The sequence below is a fragment of the Rhagoletis zephyria genome, unplaced genomic scaffold (genome assembly GCF_001687245.7).
Source record: "Rhagoletis zephyria isolate East Lansing unplaced genomic scaffold, Rhagoletis_zephyria_1.1 Rzeph_scaffold_02733, whole genome shotgun sequence".
In the NCBI taxonomy this organism is placed as follows: Eukaryota; Metazoa; Arthropoda; class Insecta; order Diptera; family Tephritidae; genus Rhagoletis; species Rhagoletis zephyria.
In genome coordinates this window covers 7,874-30,399 of record NW_016159817.1, presented here as the reverse complement: position 1 = coordinate 30,399, position 22,526 = coordinate 7,874, and the positions used below count along the sequence as shown (strand labels likewise).

General features: G+C 33.4%; 1 protein-coding gene across 1 annotated transcript in view; it reads left to right on the top strand.

The window, feature by feature from the left end:
- The window catches only part of Cow (Proteoglycan Cow), a gene marked incomplete at its 3' end in the record, with an annotated part of 65,329 nt that overhangs the window by 36,765 nt on the left and 6,038 nt on the right, over positions 1-22,526 (top strand). Inside the window, exons 6-8 of the mRNA XM_017622223.1 lie at positions 9,859-10,007; positions 16,034-16,266; positions 19,400-19,519. Coding sequence (XP_017477712.1) covers positions 9,859-10,007; positions 16,034-16,266; positions 19,400-19,519 — 502 coding nt within the window. The remainder of the gene's footprint in view (positions 1-9,858; positions 10,008-16,033; positions 16,267-19,399; positions 19,520-22,526) is intronic.

The following is a 22,526-nucleotide window of genomic DNA, read 5'->3' as shown; positions in this document are numbered from 1 at the left end:
GGTCCCAGAGTAATTTGGTTTAAATCCGATTAATGGATCATGGAGGAATTAACGATAATCTTAAATTTTTATATGAGAATTGAAGTCGGTTTTGTTTTTTGCTTAAAAATTACTTGTTAATATAGCTATTTGAGGCCATGAGAGCTGAGTTTTTTTTTTTTGTAGTTAACTTCTTAAAAATGTTTCTAATGGGATACATTTTAAAATAGTACAGGTTGCTTATTCCTTGATCGGGTGGTACGCTATGTAGCTTTGTATCTTAAAATGAACGAATGAGCTACTTTTATTTTTAATTATATCACATTTGAGAATATGGTAGGTATCTAAATACAAAAAAAAAACAAAAATACAAAAAAATACAGCCATGCATCATATATGCGCATTAGAGTGCATCACTCCCCATACAAATAAAAAAATCGGTACTGTGTTTCCATTGGAATTATAAAACCGATTATATTTTAAGACGTGCACCAAAATATTTCGGAAAAATATTCAGATTTATGTGAGCTGGACCGATTTGAAAATAACTCCAAAAATGGAGTTTTTATGAATAAAAATAGTTTCATAAAGAACTTTTTTGAAAAAATCCTCTCAAATGACAAAACGGTTTAAGCTTAAAAAAATTTGAACGGAATCGTAATAATGAGATTTTAGATGCTGTTTTTAAATTTTTTTTTAAATTGGTCTAAGAAAAACTTGAAGTGAATTAAGTGAAGTGTTGGTGTTTGACAAAAAAAAAAACAAAGAAATCAAAATTGGGACACGAATGGCTTTTTTTTTTTTGACAGAAATAAAAAGAGTGGGAAAATACCTTTCTACTGAGATCCCATAAGTCTAAATCAGAGTAGTTTTGGACCAGGTATTCAATTTTTTCGTAAATCAATCTTTGAAAAAAGTTAAAAATCAGCATCAAAAATCTGATTATTACGATTCCGTTGAAAAGATTTTTTAAATATTTTTATGCAGATTTTTTAAGCTTAATCTGTTGTGTCATCTCAAGGAACTTTTTTCAAAAAGTTCTTTAAGAAACAATTTTTATTCATAAAAAGACTCCATTTTTGGAGATATTTTGAAATCGGTCCAGCTCACGTAAAACTTAATATTTTTCCGAAATATTTTAGTGGACGTCTTAAAATATAATAGATTTTGTAATCCCGGTGGAAAAACCGCAATTCTTTTTGGCAGTCTAATGTGCATAAGTAATCACGCAAGAATTAGTTACAAATAATTTGATGTATATAACTACATTTTTTTTTTTCAGTCGGTTAAAGAATTTTTAAATTGTTGCTCAAAATTTATATTGATCTTAAGCAAACAGTTGTTCTTCATAAATTTTTTGTAAAGCGCGTCCGATTTCAAAAACTTTGCCCTTTAGAAATATTGCTAACTAGATATGAGTTTCGAAAACGACCACTTTTTTACTTATAACTCTTCGGCATTTAAAGAAAATGAATCACGCAAGAACAAATTTCAAATAATTTCATCACATTCATATATGTGTATAATTTAGTATTTGTCAGTTTTATTATTTTATTAGCATTAATTTATATATAGAATTTACAATAACAACTACGCTGTTGAATAAGGAAATGAATGAGCAACAAGCGTTTACGGGGTGTGTGTGTATAGCTCAGTGGTTACCGCTTCTGACTTTGGACATCGATGATGCGGGTTCGACTCTCTAAGCTAGAAAGAAGTCTGATGAAGAGATTTGGTGATATCCGCAGTAACTAGCAGCTATAACTTCTACCGCTTAGACTTTGTTGCTTTTTCCATTTTTCCTAATAAACGTAATCGTGGTACAAAGCTCAATACCAGTATTAAAAAAAAAATATATATAATTTATTTTTGTGTGCTCAATTTAAAAATTGTATAGCATTGAATAGCACGTTCCGGAGATTGGCCCATATGGACATAATGTACCTATTATAATGTTAATACCCAAGTAAAATTTCATCAAAAATTATGATACGATAAATCTCTGAAAATCGGTTTTTTTTGTCAAACTAAGCCTAACACAACAAAAAAGCTCTCAGCTCAGTGAAGAGAAGAATTTAAACTTTATAATATTTATTTTCCATTAACGCGCTGTTACTCTAGCCCTTCAACCTACTTTCCACGCAAAGCAAACAAGGAAGAATTTCTACACAAAAATGTATGTATGTTAAATAAACAAACAAATACATTCGCAAGCATGTGCATGTGTGCTGACCCGCAAGTTTTGTGCTCACCCTGCAGGGAAATCCTTAACTAGTGAGTCTAATTTCTAATTCCGTAGAAGATCTTTATCAGCGAAATGTGGTACCTTTAGAAAATTATTTTATTTTACATTTTAAAACTACATATTGCATAAATTTTTTTGAATCTTATTTTCTGATTCGTAATCAGAGACCGTAAACTCTTGGTTGTAAAGTATTAAAAGTTTTAAGCGATCGATCTAATCGATTTAAATTTTTTCTCGACATATTGGCGACCGCTGTGGTGTAGTGGTAAGCAGTGCACATACATACAAACCATAGTGTACATACCCTGTAGGGAAACCGCGGACTAGTGAATCAAATTTCTAGTTCCGCACTAGGTCTTTATAGCCAAAAAGGAACTAGTCCGATACGAACTAGATCCCCACCAGTCCAAAATCGGCGAAAAGTGGTACTTTAAAAAAACTATTTTTTTTAATTTTTTTTCAGTAGAAATCTATATCTAAAGTGACGAATTTAGAAATGGTTCGGAACTATAGAAAAAGGGATGCAGAACGAACTAGATCTTATTTGTCGAATTTAGAACTAATTCGGAACTATCGAATAAGGGATGCAGCGGGTGGCTTGTTTACTTTACATAGATATGTGTTCGACGGCTTTTTCGTTCAAATACGCTTCTATTCTGTGCTTCGCAGATGCTTTTTCATAGCTTGGTAATACAAAACAAAGCTTTGTGTTAACATTTCAACATCTTGGGACAGTCTGGAATCTAAGAAATAACAGCGAGCACCTCTGCAAACTCAGCTACAGCTAAAGGTATGTAAACGTACATTTCTTACAATCATTCAAACAAATTTAATTTCAAATTGAAAACACATTTCATCAAAAACAATTTAAAATCGCACACACGGAAGAACCGAAAAGATTGAAAAATCATAATACCTTTTTCTTTCGTCTGTCGATTTTAGAACTGGTTCGGAACTATAGAATTTCGGACTAGTTCGGAACTATCGAAAAAGGGATGCAGCGGGGGGCAATTGACACTTCCTAGGACATCGCCATGTTAAATTCGCCAGTTGTTTGTATGCAAAAGAGATTTATCGCGAACCAGTACTGGGTCTAAATGTACTATAAGCGCACCAGTTCAAAACTAGAGATTTTCCCCACAGGGTATCAGCTAGCGTTCCTCCGTGACTCATACAAATGCAGGGTGAATCACTCTAGCGTGCCGATATACAATACACATAGCGACAATTACAAATGTTAGTGGCTACTTCGAAAATTGTTGCCAAGTTTTTTAACTAGTTTTTTTTTACAAATGTACGCCATTTTAGCTACAGCTTGCAAATATTACAACGCTTTTTTTTGTCTAATTTTTGTTTTTCATAGTTAGCAATTTTTACAGAATTCTCGTGTTTTTCTTTTTGCAGCTTGGTCTGCCACTAACCAACCACACTAGCATAACAACTTGCTGACATTTGTTGGACATTGTTTATATACGAAATTTTTTTAAATTGTGTTGGCATTTTTTAAATTTCCTTGAGTTTTTTTGTTTGCTTGCCTATATTTCGCTTAGCGAATATGGGGTGATACTTTCTGTCTCTCTGTTCTTTTCTCTAAATAAACTCAATGGTCGAAAAAATTTAAACATTGCGCGAGGGCAATGTAATTTCGTTATACATATGTACGCCTTAGTTTGACTGGTGCTCGTCCTTTGTACAGGACATTGGTCGCCCACATTTTCCGGTTGTTTGCTGTCTGCTGTAGCCAGTACACGTTTTCCCAGTCTATTTCCAAATAGCAAACACCGAAATTCAATAAAGGAAATTCAATATGACAACTTTCTTTTATTCATTTATTAGTTGGTGTATTTATTTTTTCCTTTTGCTTGTCGTTGTTCGATTTCCCCCACCTTAGCTAGGAAAAATAATGAAATACAAAAAACGAATGCGCTAGAACAGATTTGGGGACGTCACTTTTAGACACTTTTTTAAGCTTTTCATACATTTTCTATACATACATACATAGCGGATATCGGCTCCCTCTGGCCAACATTGACCTTAAGTCCGACTTTCTGTATCAACTTTGTCAGAGTTGACAGTTTTGATTTGTCGCTCTTCTTTTGCTTCTATGTGCAACTTTTCTGTGGTTAACAGCTATTATATTTTCGAGCATTAGTAATAATATCCACTACAGTATTTGAAGGTGCACGTGTATGTGTTTCACTCTATTTATATTTTCCCATTTACTCAATTTCATATATATATTTTTTTGTTAATGTAATGTAGCCGACGAGAAAAGACAAGACACCACTACTAACTCCACCTGACTCGGGATAGCTGGGTCACCAATGCATTCTGGAAAAATATAGCTTTCTTCCGAGTTATACAGACCGTTTAACTGAAACTCCGGTTCCGGATAGAAACTTCATCATGAAAATCCCAAGCAGGGAGGATGGGTAGAAAACTACTATATTTGCTTATTAGTGGTTTTTTATAAAAATTTAAATTTTTCCCAAATACCTCCTATTAGGCCTATTATATTACGATGAATTCAGTAATTTTACTTCTAGAAAAAAATGTTGTCCAAAAATTTTAGTTCTTTTAGTGACGTGTTTTGTGTCCCTCATAACCCTTTTTAGAAGAACCCAATACCGTTCAGTGGGTCTGAGCTCAGGGCAGTTCAGTGCAATTGCAGGTCTGAATACATTTGTTGTTGTGCTGTAATGTTGTGAAGCCAAAACATTATGTTAGGGTACACTTAAGGCTGGTTTCTCCAACACAATTTAACTTAGTTCAGCTAATTTTTTAGACTTAGTCACGAATAAACTGTGTAAAAACTAGGCTAACTTTTGACTTAAGTCCAAAAAATGGCTAAACTCAGTTAAGTTGAGTTGGAGAAACTAGCCCTTAGACCACAATGACGATTACAAAATCATGGCTACTAGCCGTGTCAAGCAAGGCACTGAAGTGATCCGACCTTAGAACCATTCCAACAGTGGTATAACACGGACTAAATGTGGAGACAGCTATCGCTCCAGTCGAAAGAGTGAGCTAGATATTTTCCTATCTATTTCTATTTTTTAGCCTGTTCAATAAAGCTATACTTCAACCAGATCGCACACAAAAGGTTCACTTATTCGCCTGTTCAATAGTCATACAGTTACCTCATATGTCTTAGCTTGAAAAAGCTTATTTTGCATATTCGACTTATGAGCATATTTTTGCACATTTTCGGCGAAAAACAGACGATAGATTCGTGAAACAAAGCGCATTCAACACATATGTTTTGATACTTCTGCTACCACCTTGTATGAATTCGCCTTGGTACAATGCGAGGCGAATTCAAGGCAATATTTAAGAGTATATTTTGGTAATATATCGAGGTTTTTACAACGCATATTTTCAGAGTTTTCTGGCATATATTTGCCGGCCCTGCTACTTAGCACGTTGGCCATGTCGCATGCGTAACATTACGTTCCTTCTCAAAATAGGCCAGAAATTATTGCCGTACTCAAAATAGACAGCGAAGATTGGAACGTATTGGATCGTTAATGTCTTTTTTCCAATTAAAAATGGATAAAGTGTCAAATTGCAAATCAGCTGCCTTGTGTTTACACGTAGCTTGCATTTACTTTGTACTTTTAAGGAATACTGAATGACACAATGGAATTCGAGAAACTAAAATTCAATTTCCAAGTGTTTGCATTTAAGTCGCAACAACAAAAAGCATTTGAACAGCTGGTTTCCAAATTCTGGCCACGAAATGTAGTTTTTTTTGCATTTCTACATTTTTCGCTTATTCTAGAATTACCGGACCCTGTCCGAATTCTACGGGAAAGAACCAATTCATCAAAGGCACAAAGTAAATTCCAGCAATATGTTTCAAAGTAACAAATGTTGTAAAGATTTTGTTTTTTTTCGGAGCGCAGGACGTAGTATTTTATTAAATAGGATTTATTTAATGTATTTCCGCAACTTTTTGTGAAAAGAATTTATTGAAAATAATAAATAAAATAATATTTTGGTGTTTACAAGTTCGCTTAATGTTCGGCCGCACTTCTGCTCCAATTTGCGATGTGCGCCTTGATGTTGTTACTCAAATGGTGGAACCTACAGTACTCGTAGGTTTACTGAGGCCAGTTATCGAACCCGGGTCTTTTGGACTGGTAGTACCCACCTTCAACGAATACTTTAATGATATTGTTCCAACTTTATTTAATGTTAAAAAAATGTGTGTTATAAATGCAGACCTGTTACAATTATTTCCATTTACATTTATTAAGAGATTATTTCTCTTGCAATAAGTATATAGATTTATATAAGTAAAATTCCGATGAAGAAAGTTGGAAATAAGCTGAGTGCTTTAAACTTCTATAACTCCTCTCCCATTTGCGTTACTAATAGAACAAATATTTGCTTAGTGAATTTGAGATAAAACATACAAAACAATAGCCATATGCATGCATATACAAACATATTTGTGTATGTAATACATATGTTATTGTGATAGTTTTTCTGAAATTTATAAGAAAATAATATTTGCAGCAGCATTGTCCTGGTCAGCATAAATACTCAAAATTTTTTAAATTTACTACTATTTTTGCAGCGGTTGGAAGTGTGATACACACAATAACAACAAATATAAAGATAATCAACAAATTTGTTTACACATTTGAGTTTTAGTTATTTGACGAAAATGTGGTGGGTGGTATGCGGGGAAGTAAAAGAGTGTCCTATCATTATTTTTGAATGGTAGATTATTTTGGAATGGGCAAAACGAAAAACTAATTGCTAAATGTGAGTGTATCAAAATATGTACATATGTATATGAATTTTTAAAAAAGTGTACAGCTTGCTTGGGCTCGACAACATTCCATTGTGTATGTATGTATGTACATACATATTTATGTGTGGGTGTATTTGTACAGGGCATCACTATTTGTTATTAAATTATATATAGGAAATTAAATATTATAAACTAATAACCAAAATTAAACAAGTAATTTTTAAGCAAAAAACACAACCGACTTCTATTCTTATATAAAAGTTTAGGAGTACCGTCAATTTCATGATCCAATGACCGGAGCTAAACAAACTTAGTATGGGGCCACCTCGGAGACACTACTTTTCCGATAGAAAAAAATTATCGAGACCGGTTGACGTGGTCCAAATTTACATACATAAAAAAAATATTCCAACGAATTGATAACCTTCTCCTTTTTTAAGTCGATTAAAAACAATTTACTAGTTAGGTTTATTATGTTTATGTATGAGGTTCGGCTTTTACATATGCGGCTATCACTAGCATTTTATTACTACCAATTGATTTCGAATTGAGATCATAGCTGGAGATCATTGCAAATCCCAAAAAGCTGCCAAGGTTTAGTTCGAATTTGTGGAATTCATTAACTTGATCGAATATCTCGAACTTGTTTGAAAAGGTCATGTAACTAGGCTGTGTTATCAACTGTTTGTACTCGCAAAAGATCGGAGCCGAACGTTTCACTTCTGACAAAAGCTTTAAATCATTGCTTTATCGAAACGAAAAAAAGGGAACAGCACTATGCGTTTTCAAAACGTCTAAAGCGCCTTTTCAAGATGAAAGGAATCGCAAATTTATAATCATTGCCCTATAGTGATTTTCGCCCTTGATTTGAGTTTATTCTTTTCATTGTCAAGGACCAAATGGTTTGATTGGTAAGTTAAATAGCATTAATTTTATGATCTTAACAGAGAGGCTATTGACTTTTAAAAGCCACTTGATATTCAAAATATATTCAATAAATTAGCTCACTCTGGCTATCACCTGGTAACTATGTACATATAATTAATAATATAAAAAATTATATACTTACATAAATATGACATCAAGTAGTGTGCGTCTTGATGCTATTACAAACTTAAAGGCGCTTACGATATCTATTTACATGTTTATATATATTAGTACTCTAACATAAATATGGCCACCGTTCGTTTGGCGATTCTACAGAACCGATTTGAAAATCAAGAACACCATATGGAATACATTTTTCTGTAGATGAAGAGAATTTGTATGGTTTCAAAGTTACATCAAATTATCGGATCAATTCCAAGTCCTGCCAAAGTCCTCCAATGACCAAAAAAGATATAAAAAATTGTAGTCACCTTATAAGTTAAACGACGTGCTAAATTAGGAAAACTCTCCAAGGCTCTTGAAAAAACTAGAAAACCGGTCGAATTTCGACAGTAACTGACACTACCAGTATTATTTATTATATGGAAGGTGTTTTTTTATTAAGACAGAAGTACACCTAGAGGGATACCGGTGTCTTTCAAGTGGCTACATACATATATTCAGAAAATTAAAACAAAAATAATGGTAAAATTTAGAGTAAAAAACTAGCCAAATATTTAGTACCCTTGAAAAATTCGTTATTACAACTAAAATTGAGTGTAGTCATTTATTTAGGTAAAAAATTGTAAACGCTCGGTTTAAGGCAGTGCGATGTTTACACAGCCACAAATTGTTAAGAAGCAAAACTCTTCTCAAAGTAAGCTCTCCAAACTAGGGTGGGTAATTAAATTCCTTCACGACCTAACCCAATTTATACTATGAAGATATGTATTTTAGACCGAACCATCTTACCAGCAAACAAACAAACGTTCGCCGTACACTCCTAACTCTTAAAGTACTTTTGACAGGCAATTAAGTAAAAATAAATTTTTTGGCCGTACCTTGGAGGTCGACTTTTAGTAATTCAGGAATATTTTTTACACTAAATAGTTCTATTAGGATAATAAAAATACATATTCACTTTCTTAGCAAAAGTTTAATGATTTTTGGTGAGGTTAAATTTACCGATATTAGGGTGGTACGTAAGTGTGATAAGAAATGAGATCTAGAGGGTAAGTACTAGAACGGGGTATTTGAGGTCAAAGAATTTTGGAACACAAAGAAATTGTATCCTTGACAAAATATCGATATATCATAACTTAAGGTCCAACTTAAGTCGGTTAAAAAAATAATTATTTTCAGAAATGCCCTGCAGAAAGAATTCAAACCCAGAGTTGGAAGACGAATCCTTATTTTTCTTTTTTGGGTACGGTCTAATGTAAATATGTATGGTATGGTTTGTGTGTATGCATTTCTGTGTGAAATATTTCAAGTTAACTGGCAGCTGACTGGCGCTGCCTGCCATTGGACTAAAATTTGCATAAGAAATTAATTTTCCACTACTTCATTCACTTACTCGCTCTCTGTANTATGGTATGGTTTGTGTGTATGCATTTCTGTGTGAAATATTTCAAGTTAACTGGCAGCTGACTGGCGCTGCCTGCCATTGGACTAAAATTTGCATAAGAAATTAATTTTCCACTACTTCATTCACTTACTCGTTCTCTGTATTTGCGTGCCACAACCAAAACGATTTCCTGCACTCAACATTCAACTGTTCAATAACGCTTGCCCTTTTTCCAACTCTCTCTTCTCTTTTATTCTACTTTCATGCTGATGCTTGGTTAACTGCCGCCGCTGCTGCTGCTGTTCTTCGCTTATCCGCTACTCTGTGGCTGCTGAACGTGCCGTTGCATCTCGTTGCAACCATGCCTATCATCCATCCACTTCCGATGCTGCGCCAATTGTTGTCTACCCCTCGCTACGATTTTACGTTTGGTTGCAGCAATTGTAAGCCCTGCCCGGTGGCTAAGCCAACTTTCTTATGCGGCGCCGACAACCGTACATACTCATCGCTATGCAGATTGGATTACCACAACTGCATACATTCAACAATCATAAGGATAGCCTGCAAGGGATTCTGTCCATGCAAGGGTAAGTAAAGGCAGACATTATTAGTATGCTACATATATAAATTTTGTCGACCAATAACTTGTAGCGTCTCCGCATTGAAATCAAGAAGCAATTGGTTTGAGAAGGGCAGGCCCCAATATATACAATTACTTGCTGGGTGACCATCTAGACATTCCATTATGTATGTATGTGGTAAAGGACTCAATAGTCTGTTTTTTTTTGTGTATCAAGGAGCTCTTCTAAAAATTAAGTTGTCTTAATACTGTAGAAAATGTAAATCGCCAGTTGAATGCTTTCACTGCAATTTGCAATTTGCCAATTGGAAAAAGAGCAAAGCATATTGCGTTGATATAATTGAAATTACAAATGAAAACTTGCAGTTGCCGCTAGTGCTTACATTAGGTCTTAGGAGCCAAATTGATGCATTTGCATTTGAAATGATGTTGCAACATTTAAAGAGTAATGAGACAAAAGTATTCGATCAAAATGATTATGGAACCTAAATCGCCTTTGGTTATCAGATGTTCACCCAGGTGCATTTTGCGTTCGTGCATCTCAGTGCAGGACATTCTTCTAAGATGCAGTTTCATTTTCCGTCCTGAAAAATCTGCATCGCATCTGCCCGGAATCCAGAGAACCCCAACCTGATTGGTCAGACCAAGAGTATTCAGCTTGTCAAGGCACTCCAACACTAATTTAGATGTTACCTGGTGAGATCTGAGAGCCAGGATAGCCGCTTGGCTGTCAATTAAGATAGCGATGTTCTAATTCCGGTAGTTTAGCTTGATATTAAAGTCCGCGCCTCTTTCTATGGCATATGTTTCAGCCTGGAGAGTAGACATATATACATATGTTTTCCCATGGGTTCCAAGTATCTTAACCTAGGCCCAACTATCCCTCCCGCGGTACACTCGTCGGTCATTGAGCCATCAGTGTGCCATTTCTCTTATTTAGATACTGAAACAACTTTCTAGGAGAGTTAAGGGCGTGTCAGACGTGGGAGTATTACCAACTTGTCCAAGCAATTCGATGTTTTATTTTATTTTTATGAGTGAACAGCCAGAAAGACCTTTCTGTCACATTTCGGAAACCAGTTTCAGAAATAAAAGTCAAGAAAGAGGGAAGAATTCATTGAAAAATAAAGTGGCCCCCATATCCGGATTCTGCGACTACAAATTCACAAACAAATTTATTTTTATTTTTGTTGAATAACTTGTTTGTCCTATTTGTCCCTCAAATGACCTCGAAGCTGACATTATGGATTTTAACGGACCTCATATTCGGGTTCATCGAGTCTAAAACCCCATACATATATATATATGAATTTTAGTTTTATTTAATGATATCTTTCCCTACTTTATCTTCAAATAACCTCGAACCTGAAGTGATGGGGGCCAATTGACCTCGGATTTGCATTCAGCTCGTCGATTAACATAGGGATGTAGAGGTTTGGTTCAATATGAAGACAGCTTTTTTTTCTTTGTAAACCTGTGTTATTTTACGGAATTTAATTGTTTTGCTATAATAAATTATTCTTCAAACTGAAAATAACGTTCATTATAAGAAGAAGATAAATAATGAACAAGCGGCAAAGTGGCTCACAGTTGCATTTCGTTATCGAGAAAGATTTTCAGAAGTTCATTCGACGTGTGAAAAGCCAAAAAGGATTAAAAAAATTTCGGCTTTCGAGAACAAAAAACTTCTTTCGAAAGACACATGCAACTGCTTTCTGAAATTTCTCCACTTGACAGCCTTTCGAAATATATTGCAATGCCACGTCTAACACGCTCTTTACTTAAGATGTCAAGCCAAAAAACAAAAAATGCATTCAATAGAACTAAGGGCACCGTTGCCACTCTGGTCGAAATGTGTCATTATTATTCGTACATTTTTTTCAGTTCGGTACATTGGAGCATAAGCTTCAGTTGGTACTTTTTTAATGTCTGGTAAAATAAGATAATTATTACTTACATTATATTACGCATTTATAGGTCACGTCTTAATGTGCAGCCCCAATCCCAAAGTTATTTCTAATGTAATAAGCGCAAAACTGTAAAGCGGAACTAGGCGATATTAGGTTTGAGCCCCAAGAAAGCTCAATATGCAATATACTTAACGCAGATAAGCTATTCACCACTTAGGTGGGCTGCAATGAAGATAGCAATGACTCTATATTAAATATAGGCAGCCATAAAACTGACTGAAATATGAAGCTCTGAAAAGGGGCTGCCAATAAAAATACTAGAGTCCCCCCTACGAGCCCTTCACCAAACGAAAGGGAAAATATAGTAAAATTGCTATGCGCGCCAAAAATAAATTTAGAATGGAAAAAGACACCGACTTCCACCATTTGCTATAAAAATTTCGTTTTTTGAGTTATGACAGTATTTTAGTAAATGACCGATATGTACTTTTACCTTACACTCGCCGATTCGAATGCGTGTCACGGCGTATACGCAACCTCTTCATTATTACTTGCTCTCGGCTAAGAGCGTATCCACTGTATGGCGCGCCTGCAACGTCAACCACTTAATTGCTGTATCCTGCATTCCGGCATTTTTATGCACTCAATGTAAATATTTTCCATTCAATTATTTTATGTAAATTATGTTCAACATTTTTTGTTGCATTGTTTCGATTTTAACCGCCTATACTCATTTGCTCCTGTGGTTTACTGACGCAGGTTTTACACACTTTTTTTATTATAATATTAATTAGTTTAATTACGTTTAAGCTGATAAGTTTATGAGTGACATGCATTCATTTTGAGATACACGTATCTGTGTATGTATTGTTTGCAAAACTGATTATTGAAAACAGCCAAACCAAAGTTGTGCCGCCTGTGGCAGAAATAATGTTAAAGATGGCGATCAGCCATCCCTTTGCTCTCTGCCGAACATTAGATACCCGGCGCAAGTATGAAATATAGGTTTTTTTCACCTTTCCGAAAAATACCGCTACATGGTATGCAGGGGTGATTCTACTGCTATTTCTTCCAAAATTCCAAATAATGTTACTTCTTTTCAAGGGATTGTTGTTAGTATCAATTTTGTGAAAATTTGCGTGTAGATTTAAACTTCCACATATGTACATAGTTTATGAAACATAATTTTTTATTTTTACTTTCGTCAGATAGGAATTGTAGCAAAAAATTAAGCAAACCGAAGAAGAGTTATTATTTAAACTGCACAAATCTAAGCAAAACGGCAACGCTGGATATTAGAGAATAAGAACAAAATGGTTTACGTCGCGTCGTTTGAACGAAAGTATTTGAATTTATAGAAAACAGAATGAATTCGACTGCCAATCACGCAACATTAATTTTCATTCATTTGAATCGGCATACATACAATAAATTTTTGTATGCATATAAACTCCATTAAATCCTCAATAAAAAATTTTGTGCTTTTTTTTTTTTAAGAAAAAACGCGATTTTTCTTGGGTTTTAGTGCTTTTTCAAATTGAAAACTTGGCAACACTGTCCACAATATTTATAAAAAGGTAGAAATTTGTTGCTCAAGGTGCATGGGGATAGTTCTCATAATATCTTAATGATAAACAAACTCTTCATTTTGTCCTTTTGTCTAACACTGGAGTTAGGATAAAGTGCACTTTAACCATAATGACCGATAACAAAATTTGTTTGTTGCCAAAATCTGCATGTTGAACATATGTATTGCAGTATTTCTATCGTCACAAATAAATTAGCACTGGTCATGTGTGAAATTTATTTTCACTGTTCACGTAAAATGAAAATTTATCGATGTTATTAACTTGATATGGCCAAATAACATTATGAATACACCACACACATGACTGTAAATGCGCAATGCAAATGCAATTACTACATACTAGGTATATGTACGTATAGTAAAACTACAGAAAATATGTGTGCAAACACTGCACGATGGGCTATTAATTTATCGTACATACCTATCCCAATATAGAGTAAACAGTTTTCGTGACTTTATGTTAGTAAATTTTCTACACGATACTAATTACATAGTTTATATACAAATATATATAGTTATGCATGTATATACCAATGTATACACATAAGTTATGTACAGCAAAAACATTTCGTGTGGCTTCGCACAGCAAAAAAAAATATGTATATATTTACTATCGCTGAGACACTAAGCCGCTTTATTAAATCCTGTTTGTATTGTGCCACATTAAAAAAGGACAATAAATGAAAAGCAAACAAACAAGTTAAGGCTATTAAAAATGGCGGTTTTAAAATAATTCCTCACGAATATAACCTGGTGGTGGTATTGTTAAAATAAAAATGTTTTAGTTAATTTTTCACCTCTACCCTCTTAATTGTTTCTGTGCGATTCTGCACTCATAAAAAGGGTTTGTAAAATAAGTACATTTTCCGGTATGCTTTTAAAAACTGCATCTTATCAAACCCGAAAATTTGCTTATCAAAAGTTTGGCAGCCGTCCAAGACAAGTGGTTAGATTAGCATATAATCTCTCAAGAGTACCAATGATTTTATCGCTAAGACAATATCGCACCGTAGCGGTCGGAAAGTGCACAGCACCACCACTGCCCTCCGCGCCATAAACACTCCGTAGTATAAGGGTTGCCTTAACCGAAACAAACCGTAGCCCTGCAGTGAAACCCCAAACTAGTCAGGAAAAATACTAGTTGAAATATAATACTCAAAAAATTTAACACTAATTAATGGCAAATCTAAGGCTGCTAAATAAAAATGTGTAATATATTATAGTGTACTTAATCAAACGTTTTTTATTGTACAATGTACATATATGCATGAATTCATTTAATTTTTTGACGCCAAAAGTAGTGGTTTCGGTCCATAATTGGACTAGTATTTTTTTGTTTATTATGAACTAGTATGAGACTGGTATATTTCTGACCGAAATATGACAATTGCCATCTTGTAGAACATCCCCATGTTAAAAATACCAGTTCATTTCATGGAAAAATATAGTTGGCTGACTAGTTGGGCGGTTCATACTTGTTGTAAGTTAGTGTAAAACTGGTACATTTGACTACAGGGAGTAGATAACTCTCCTCGTAGCTTCTGACCCCTAGCGACCTTATTTCGGACATGGCATGATACTATACGTCAATGTTGAGGGCACACCAATTTCTATAACATAACAGTTTTTAGTGTCACGTTTGACAGCTAGAGGATGAATTACAGCATTACTAATCGCATGATTACGCGTTTCGATCCAGTTATTGTCTGGATCCAGATCTAACGCCGATATACCAAACGTGTGTCCAACATATAGAGAGAAACTCACGGCACCAACTAACTAAAACCCAAACTCATCTAACAACCTTTTCTTTTTGGTCAGATCTAGTTGGAACTAAAATCTTTCTACAGCTACCCTCAGATGATGCTGTCAATGGTCACCCTTGACAACTTCACCGATCTATGCAGTGTTGTGGTAACGCTGCTACAACAACAAGATTCAAGCTCGGTTTTTCTAATAACTATCGACCTTCGGCAGGCAAGTAGCGATAGTCGTAATTATACCGGAGGCTGATATGGAAGAGACTGCCAAATGGAATACCACTGTTCATTTACATTCGACCGATGATAAGTTTCTGGTTCAAGGATTAAGAGCCGCATGCGAAAATTTTCTTTCATGAAAACAAACTATTTCTTCATATGTAATTCTTTATTAACAACTTGCTTCTGTGGTTGAAGATTCAGAATCGAAAGATTTTTTTTTATTGCATTTAGAATCATAGATTTAGAAATATTCGAAAAATTGTTGGGTCGCAACAAAATTTACTTTCACCTGTGACTGAGAAAGTCTTTTCTATGTATCCAGGATCCGTGCAGCCTTCGAACATTATTCTGTTAATTTATGTATTTAACAAAATAGATACTGAAGAATTTTCTCGAAAACATTGAAGCACCTCAGCTAATGAACTTTTATTTGGAATACTCCATACTAACCACAATTAATAATTTAATGAATAAATTTACTACTCCATACTATTTACTCTCTTCATTCACAGTTACTAAATTTCTCGGTTTTTATTTATTTTTTATTTGCCAGAAAATACCGATGGTAAACGCTTGCAGCGTTTGAATGAGCGCCAAAGCGCTTTCAATGCCAAATATAAGAAGACAATTGAACAACAACAGCAGCAGCAACAACAACAGCAGAAACAACAAATGCAACAACAACTCATGTACAAGGACAACAGCAATAGTAATAATATTTTGGGCAACTCGAACGATAATTTGGACAACACTTTGAATAGCAACAATTTTAATGCTATTATGGATGTAAGTAAAGTATAAGATAAGTAAGAACCGTAACTAACCGATTACAAACGAGTACTATGCGTATTATTAACGAACTTGAGGGTTAATTTTGCTCATTGAAATTAAAAAAAAAAAAATTAAATAGTTTAACTTGTTTCGGCAAAAGAAAAGATGAAATAAGCACAACACAGAAAACAGAGACTTTGTCTTAAAATGATAACTAAAAATGTGTTGCTGATAAACAGAGTAACAGCAATAGGTAGCTATTTAGAATGAATTTCTCAGATTTTGATAAGCAGCTGCTATGTAAATCGGCATTGGCACAGTCTTTGATTGTAAGTTTTGAGAAAAAATCCTGAAAATTGCCAATTCTCTCGGAAGAATTAACAACCATAAAGTGTAATAAAAATAAGGAGCAAACAGTTCACCTATTAATTTTTATAAATCCCGCTAAGGAAAATTTTCGATGTAATTGTATTCTGAATTGAACTCTTGAATTTATTTTACACCATTCAGCCAAATCCCGGAAAAGTCAAGAAAAGATCATAAAGTACCCGCAAAAATCTTTAAAAAAAAAATGCTGAAACGTAAAGCACGAATAATCTCCAATCATTACACTACACGGCAAAATTTACTTTTTTTCTGGGTATTGCATCAAACCAATTTTTTTTTAAGAGATCGAGTCATAAGTAAAGAAGTAATTTCTCCGTTTTTTGAAGTTAGCTTTCAAAATTGAGATATGGGCCTTCGAAGTTCGCAATAGGTAATTTGTTAAAAAATTATTTTTAAATATTGTATGTAAATAACTAATAAAGTTAAAATATATACGCAGTCCATCTTTTCTTTTATTTAAACGGTATGCAAACTTATATTACAGACTTAAAAATAAGTTCAAAATTTTTAGAAATACATATAAGGTTGTTAATTTTTCGAAGATCTGACCTTTGACCCCTTATATCACCTGTATAAAAAGTTAAGTAAAGTTATATAATGCTTTTTAGTTGTTTACATATGATAATTAAAAATATTTTTTACATAAGGTCCAATTTCGAACTTCGAAGGCCCATACCTCGATTCCGGTGGCTAGCTTTGAAAAACGGAGAAATTACTTTATTTAATTAAGACCCAATCACTTAAACAAGGTTAGTTTGATCCCAAAAATTTTACCCTTTTTATTTATAACATTTAGAAAAAATTTGGGTATCATGCTTTGTAGCTCATTACAATTTTAGTAGGTTAAAGTGCAAATATTCAAGACGCTAGAAAATCGCGTTGATTTTTAATAATTATTTTTTTTTTGTCAATGTTATTGTGGCTTACTAACATTATTATTTTTAATATTTTTTTATTGAGCTTTGCACCACAATTGTTTATTAGGAAAAATTGAAAAAGCAACAAAGTCTAAGCGGTTGAAGTTATAGCAGCTATTTCGGAGATCACCACATCTCCTCATCAGGAAAATGAATTAGCAACAACAGTTTACGGGATGTACATAGCTCAGTGGTTAACGCTTCTGACTTTGAACAGCGATTACGCAGGTTCGATCCCTGCTGAAGTCTAGAAAAAAGAAGTCTGATATTTTTTTTTTGCTGATGGCGCCAGGCAATTTCTCCCATAGAAACGAAATGCACAACACGGTCAGCCAAAAAAAGTATTAAAAATCAACACGATTTTCTAGCTTCTTGAAATTTGCACTTTAACCTAGTAAAATTTAATAAGCTACGAAACTGCATACCCAAAACTTTTTGAAAATTAAATTTTGAATTGAAAGTTTAAAATTTTCGGGTGCAAATGTTAAAGTTTGTCCAATTTGCATAATATTTGTTTGAAGTTTGAAATGTGGATTTATCTAAAATTTAAATAAGAAAAAATTTATGCCATTTAAAAAAACGTAATGAAACGATTATTATTTAAAGCCCAACTTTGTCATTTGTCATTTTTGCTATTTGATTCCAAGTGGAAATCTAGCATTATTTATGTGGCCTAACCAGCGCTAGAATTTTATAAAAAATAAATATAAACATTAAATAAACAAAATCAAAATAGCCGAAACTAGTCAAAATGTCACTTGACTTAATCAGCTGACCGCAAGGGTATGTACAAACATTACGGTGTCCCATAAACAAATGTTGCGGTTTTTCCATCGGAATCATAAAATTTAATATATTTGACGCCTTCAAAAGTCTCAGTATTTTGTTTCGTTGATACAAATTAAAAAAAAAAAATTGATGCAGACCTCCTAATCTTAAACTCTTCTATCAACTGAGTTGATTTTCGAAAAAAAATTTTTTTGAGCAAATTTTATTTATAAAAAACTGGATTTGCTTTGGCTTCATTACTTCATTCGTCGTTGGCTGCGTGGCTTCGAAATTGTCAAACTAGTCAGCTTCTGCATCAGCTAATACCAGTTACCGAACTAGTAAGCGTCTCCACCAGTTTATACCAGTTAATTAATAGCTTACATTTCCTACACGTAAAAAATAAGGATTATTCTCAAAGTTGTGTTTGTCAACTAGCAAACCTTCACTGTGGACCCATACATACTCTTCGTCATACATATATAACATATAATTACATACATACATATATACTTGTAAATATAAAATTTTCATGTTTGATTATAAGGGACAAAGCATTTTGGGAGTTGTATGTATATTGATTTAGGTGGAACATAAATTTGAGCACAGCCGTGCACAGCGAATTGCTACCTTTTGTGCAATTCCCTGAATAAATAATAATCGTAAATTTTACTTCAATTTCTACAACGTCTGTTCACCTTTTTTTTTACTACAACAAATTTTTCTATTGCTCTAAACCATTGTGCTTTCTTTGATTTTTCTTTTCGCTTATTTTGCACTGCTGCCGTACCAACGCACCAACGCACCTCCACCACCACCACCCACATGCCACATTGCTACCGCTGATTGCTTTCGACTCCAATTCGGACGCCGCTTTTTTCGTTGCTTTTCGTTAATGTGTTTACTGGTGTGGATCGTTGTTTTCACATTTCCGAACACGTTATTTCGTCGCACCGCTCTCACTGGCGCCTGTTTATATTTTGCATTGGCTTCCTGCGTCGCTGTTCACCGTTATCACCATTATCGGGCATCATCCACTCACTATACATCTATACAATATGTATGTATGTGCATAGGATAAGGATGATAACAATCGGCATTACAATCACATAAATTCGCAATTCACATTCACACCGGAGGAAATCAAATACGATAATAAACACTATAAGTACCTCAAGTATACCGCCTACAAGAAGGTAAGTGTTGTATTGTTCATACTTATACATATTTGCTGCATACATACATACTATAAGTAAGACTCATCCTGGCAGATATGAATGCGTGTATTTATGTATACTTAGGTCATTTTTTATGCGGTATATGCGTCCCTCAGAAAACCGCATAAAAAAAACCGCATAAAAAAGTTCTTTACTTTCATACAAAAACAAGGGATGCGTTCTAGCATTTTCAACAACCGCATGAGTTCAAATACTCCGTGTAAAAAATTTAAAACATTCGCATAAAAAATCTAGTGAAGAAATAATAAACAAAAGCAAAACAATTTATTTCTTCACTTCAACACTTTCCATGTTATTCCATGTAAAACTGAACAGTAATTAAATAAATATTTTTTTTTTCTGTATTTTAACCAAAACCAAAAAAGTACCACAAATACATGAATTATATAAGAATATAAAGACAAATTAATTATCAGAAGCATTGCCTCTTACACACTGAAAAAATGTAATAACAACATGGCTTGAAAAACCGCATAAATTAAAATCCGCATAAAAAACCACATAATATATGTGTATATAAAAGGATATAAATATAAGGATATATATATATATAACCCGAGTATTTATACATGTACATACATATGTATGTATGTACATCCAATGCATTTGGAAACCACTTTACGCAGGAGAGAATTTCCTATGCCCACCATTCTTGCTGAAGCAATTGCACAAATTTAAAAATAAAAATAAAATAAAATAAAAAAATAACTTTTTAATATACCACGTTCCTATAATAGGACTAAAGAGTAGAAAGTAATTTATCCTACACTCATAAAATTTGCCTCGATAAGTTTTGATTTTAAAATTTTTACAAAAGTCTTATTATTAGATTACGATTGATTTAAGTTATTAACTGAAACTTCAACTAAAAGTCGGCACGGTTTATCGTTATCCTACGGCCATAAAACTTCACATACATATGTATGCTATTTAGGCTAAAAAGCATAAATATTTTTCCCCATATATTCATTAATTTCATTCAAGACTAAAACTATATAAGATAGACCTAAAATTTCTATAGCGCAAGTACAAAATTTTAAATCGATTTAATCATTTGTAAAAAGTCTATCATATGCGCCCCACGTTTGTCATTTTAATATCATAATTTGTTTTGCTAAAATTTTAAAATCAAAACTTCCCAATAAACATTGGGTTCGGGAAACAATTTGAAAATGATTGAAAAACTAATGCCGTATTCTCTTCTAACGAATAAGCGGTTTATTTTGTGAATATATGAAAATTTTCAATTACAATTTCGTAAATAACACGACTAGATTTTGGTCCAGTACTCAAACAGTTCGTGTTATGGTTTTGACTTTGAGGTAATTTCTGCTCAATCTTCGCTGGCAGTGACGAATTTTATGTCACTTAAGTCTGCTAATACGATTTACCTCTTTTGAGATTGTCACTTCTCTAAGTATGAAACGTAACTATTCTCCTTGCCTTCTATTGACAGTGTAGGAAAGAGCACATTGACAATTTTGTACGATAACACCGACAGTAAATTTTACACGCAAATAAATGAATATATTCGCGAAACTATGGGTAAATTATAGTAGTTAGTTTTTCTCTCTGACGTCAGGACTTTTTTTAAGACTTAGAAATTTAAAAAAATATGATTATTTCAAAAAAATATTTAAAAAAAATCGGTGCAATGTAGGATAATAATAAGGGTATCATATAAAAGAAAAAACTCCGTAGAATTATAGCAGAATAAATTTTTTGGTGCATAAGTACGAATGGGTATGGAAAATGTGCTTTAAAAATTTTGTGCTTAAATATCCTTGAACATTTGCAATATTTAAAAAAAAAAAAAATATTGTTTGAGGACTAATATTCGCACGACCTCATCATCGAATTTCGTCCTGCAAATAAAATTTATAAAAAGCGCATTTTCAATACCAATTCGTCCTTGTAAACTAAAAAACTTTATTGTTTTTAAAGTCAACAGAATTTTCTCTCTCATTTGGTACCCATATTGTTATTCCACATTGCACTGATTTTTTTTTATAATTTTTTTAAGTAATCATATCTATAAAATTTCGAAGTCCTTTGAAAAATATATCCTGACGTCAGAGTGAAAAATTAAAAACACAGTTTCGTGAGTATATCGATTCTTTCGTGTGTTTTGAAATTTTTCCGTTTTCGTCGCACGGTGTAATCGGTCCTACAGGTCGTAGGGGAAAATAATAAGTGACCGATTATTTGATTGAAATGGAGAAGAAAAACTTTTAGAAGTCATTCCAGATAAACTGAATGAGCACCGCTACAGCTGCCTTTTAGGTATTAGAGTGGTCCAAAAAAATAAAGTCGGAGTTTTAATGCCGGCACACCCTAGGATTGATCTATATCGAAAAAAATATACCCCAATTTTTTTTTTTAAATCAAAAAATATTTAGGGAGTGCTCAAAGCGCTCAAAGTTTTCCATGTATTTTATATAGAGAAAAAACATCTTTTCGTAGAAATAGTGTAGAATTCTTGAAAATCAATATTTTTCGATCGGAAAACTTTTCTTATCTTCAGGAGACTCCCAGTAATAATACTTAATTGTTTTTTCAACAATTTTTTCATGGTAAATATATTTTATAGGTCCTCCAAAGCCCTTAGAAATTGCAATGGGGGGGACCAGTAAAAAATCTTTTATCATAAAAAAATGGTTAAATAAACAATTGGATATTTATACTGGAAGTTTCCTGAAGAGAACCACAGTCTTCCGGTCGAAAAATATTGATTTTCAAGAGTTTTATACCATTTCTACGAAAAATAGTTTTTTCTCCATATAAAATACATGGAAAACTTTGTGCGCTTTGAGATTTNGAAAAATATTGATTTTCAAGAGTTTTATACCATTTCTACGAAAAATAGTTTTTTCTCCATATAAAATACATGGAAAACTTTGTGCGCTTTGAGATTTCAAAATAAAACAAGTAAGAAAGGCTAAGTTCGGGCGGAGCCGAACATTAA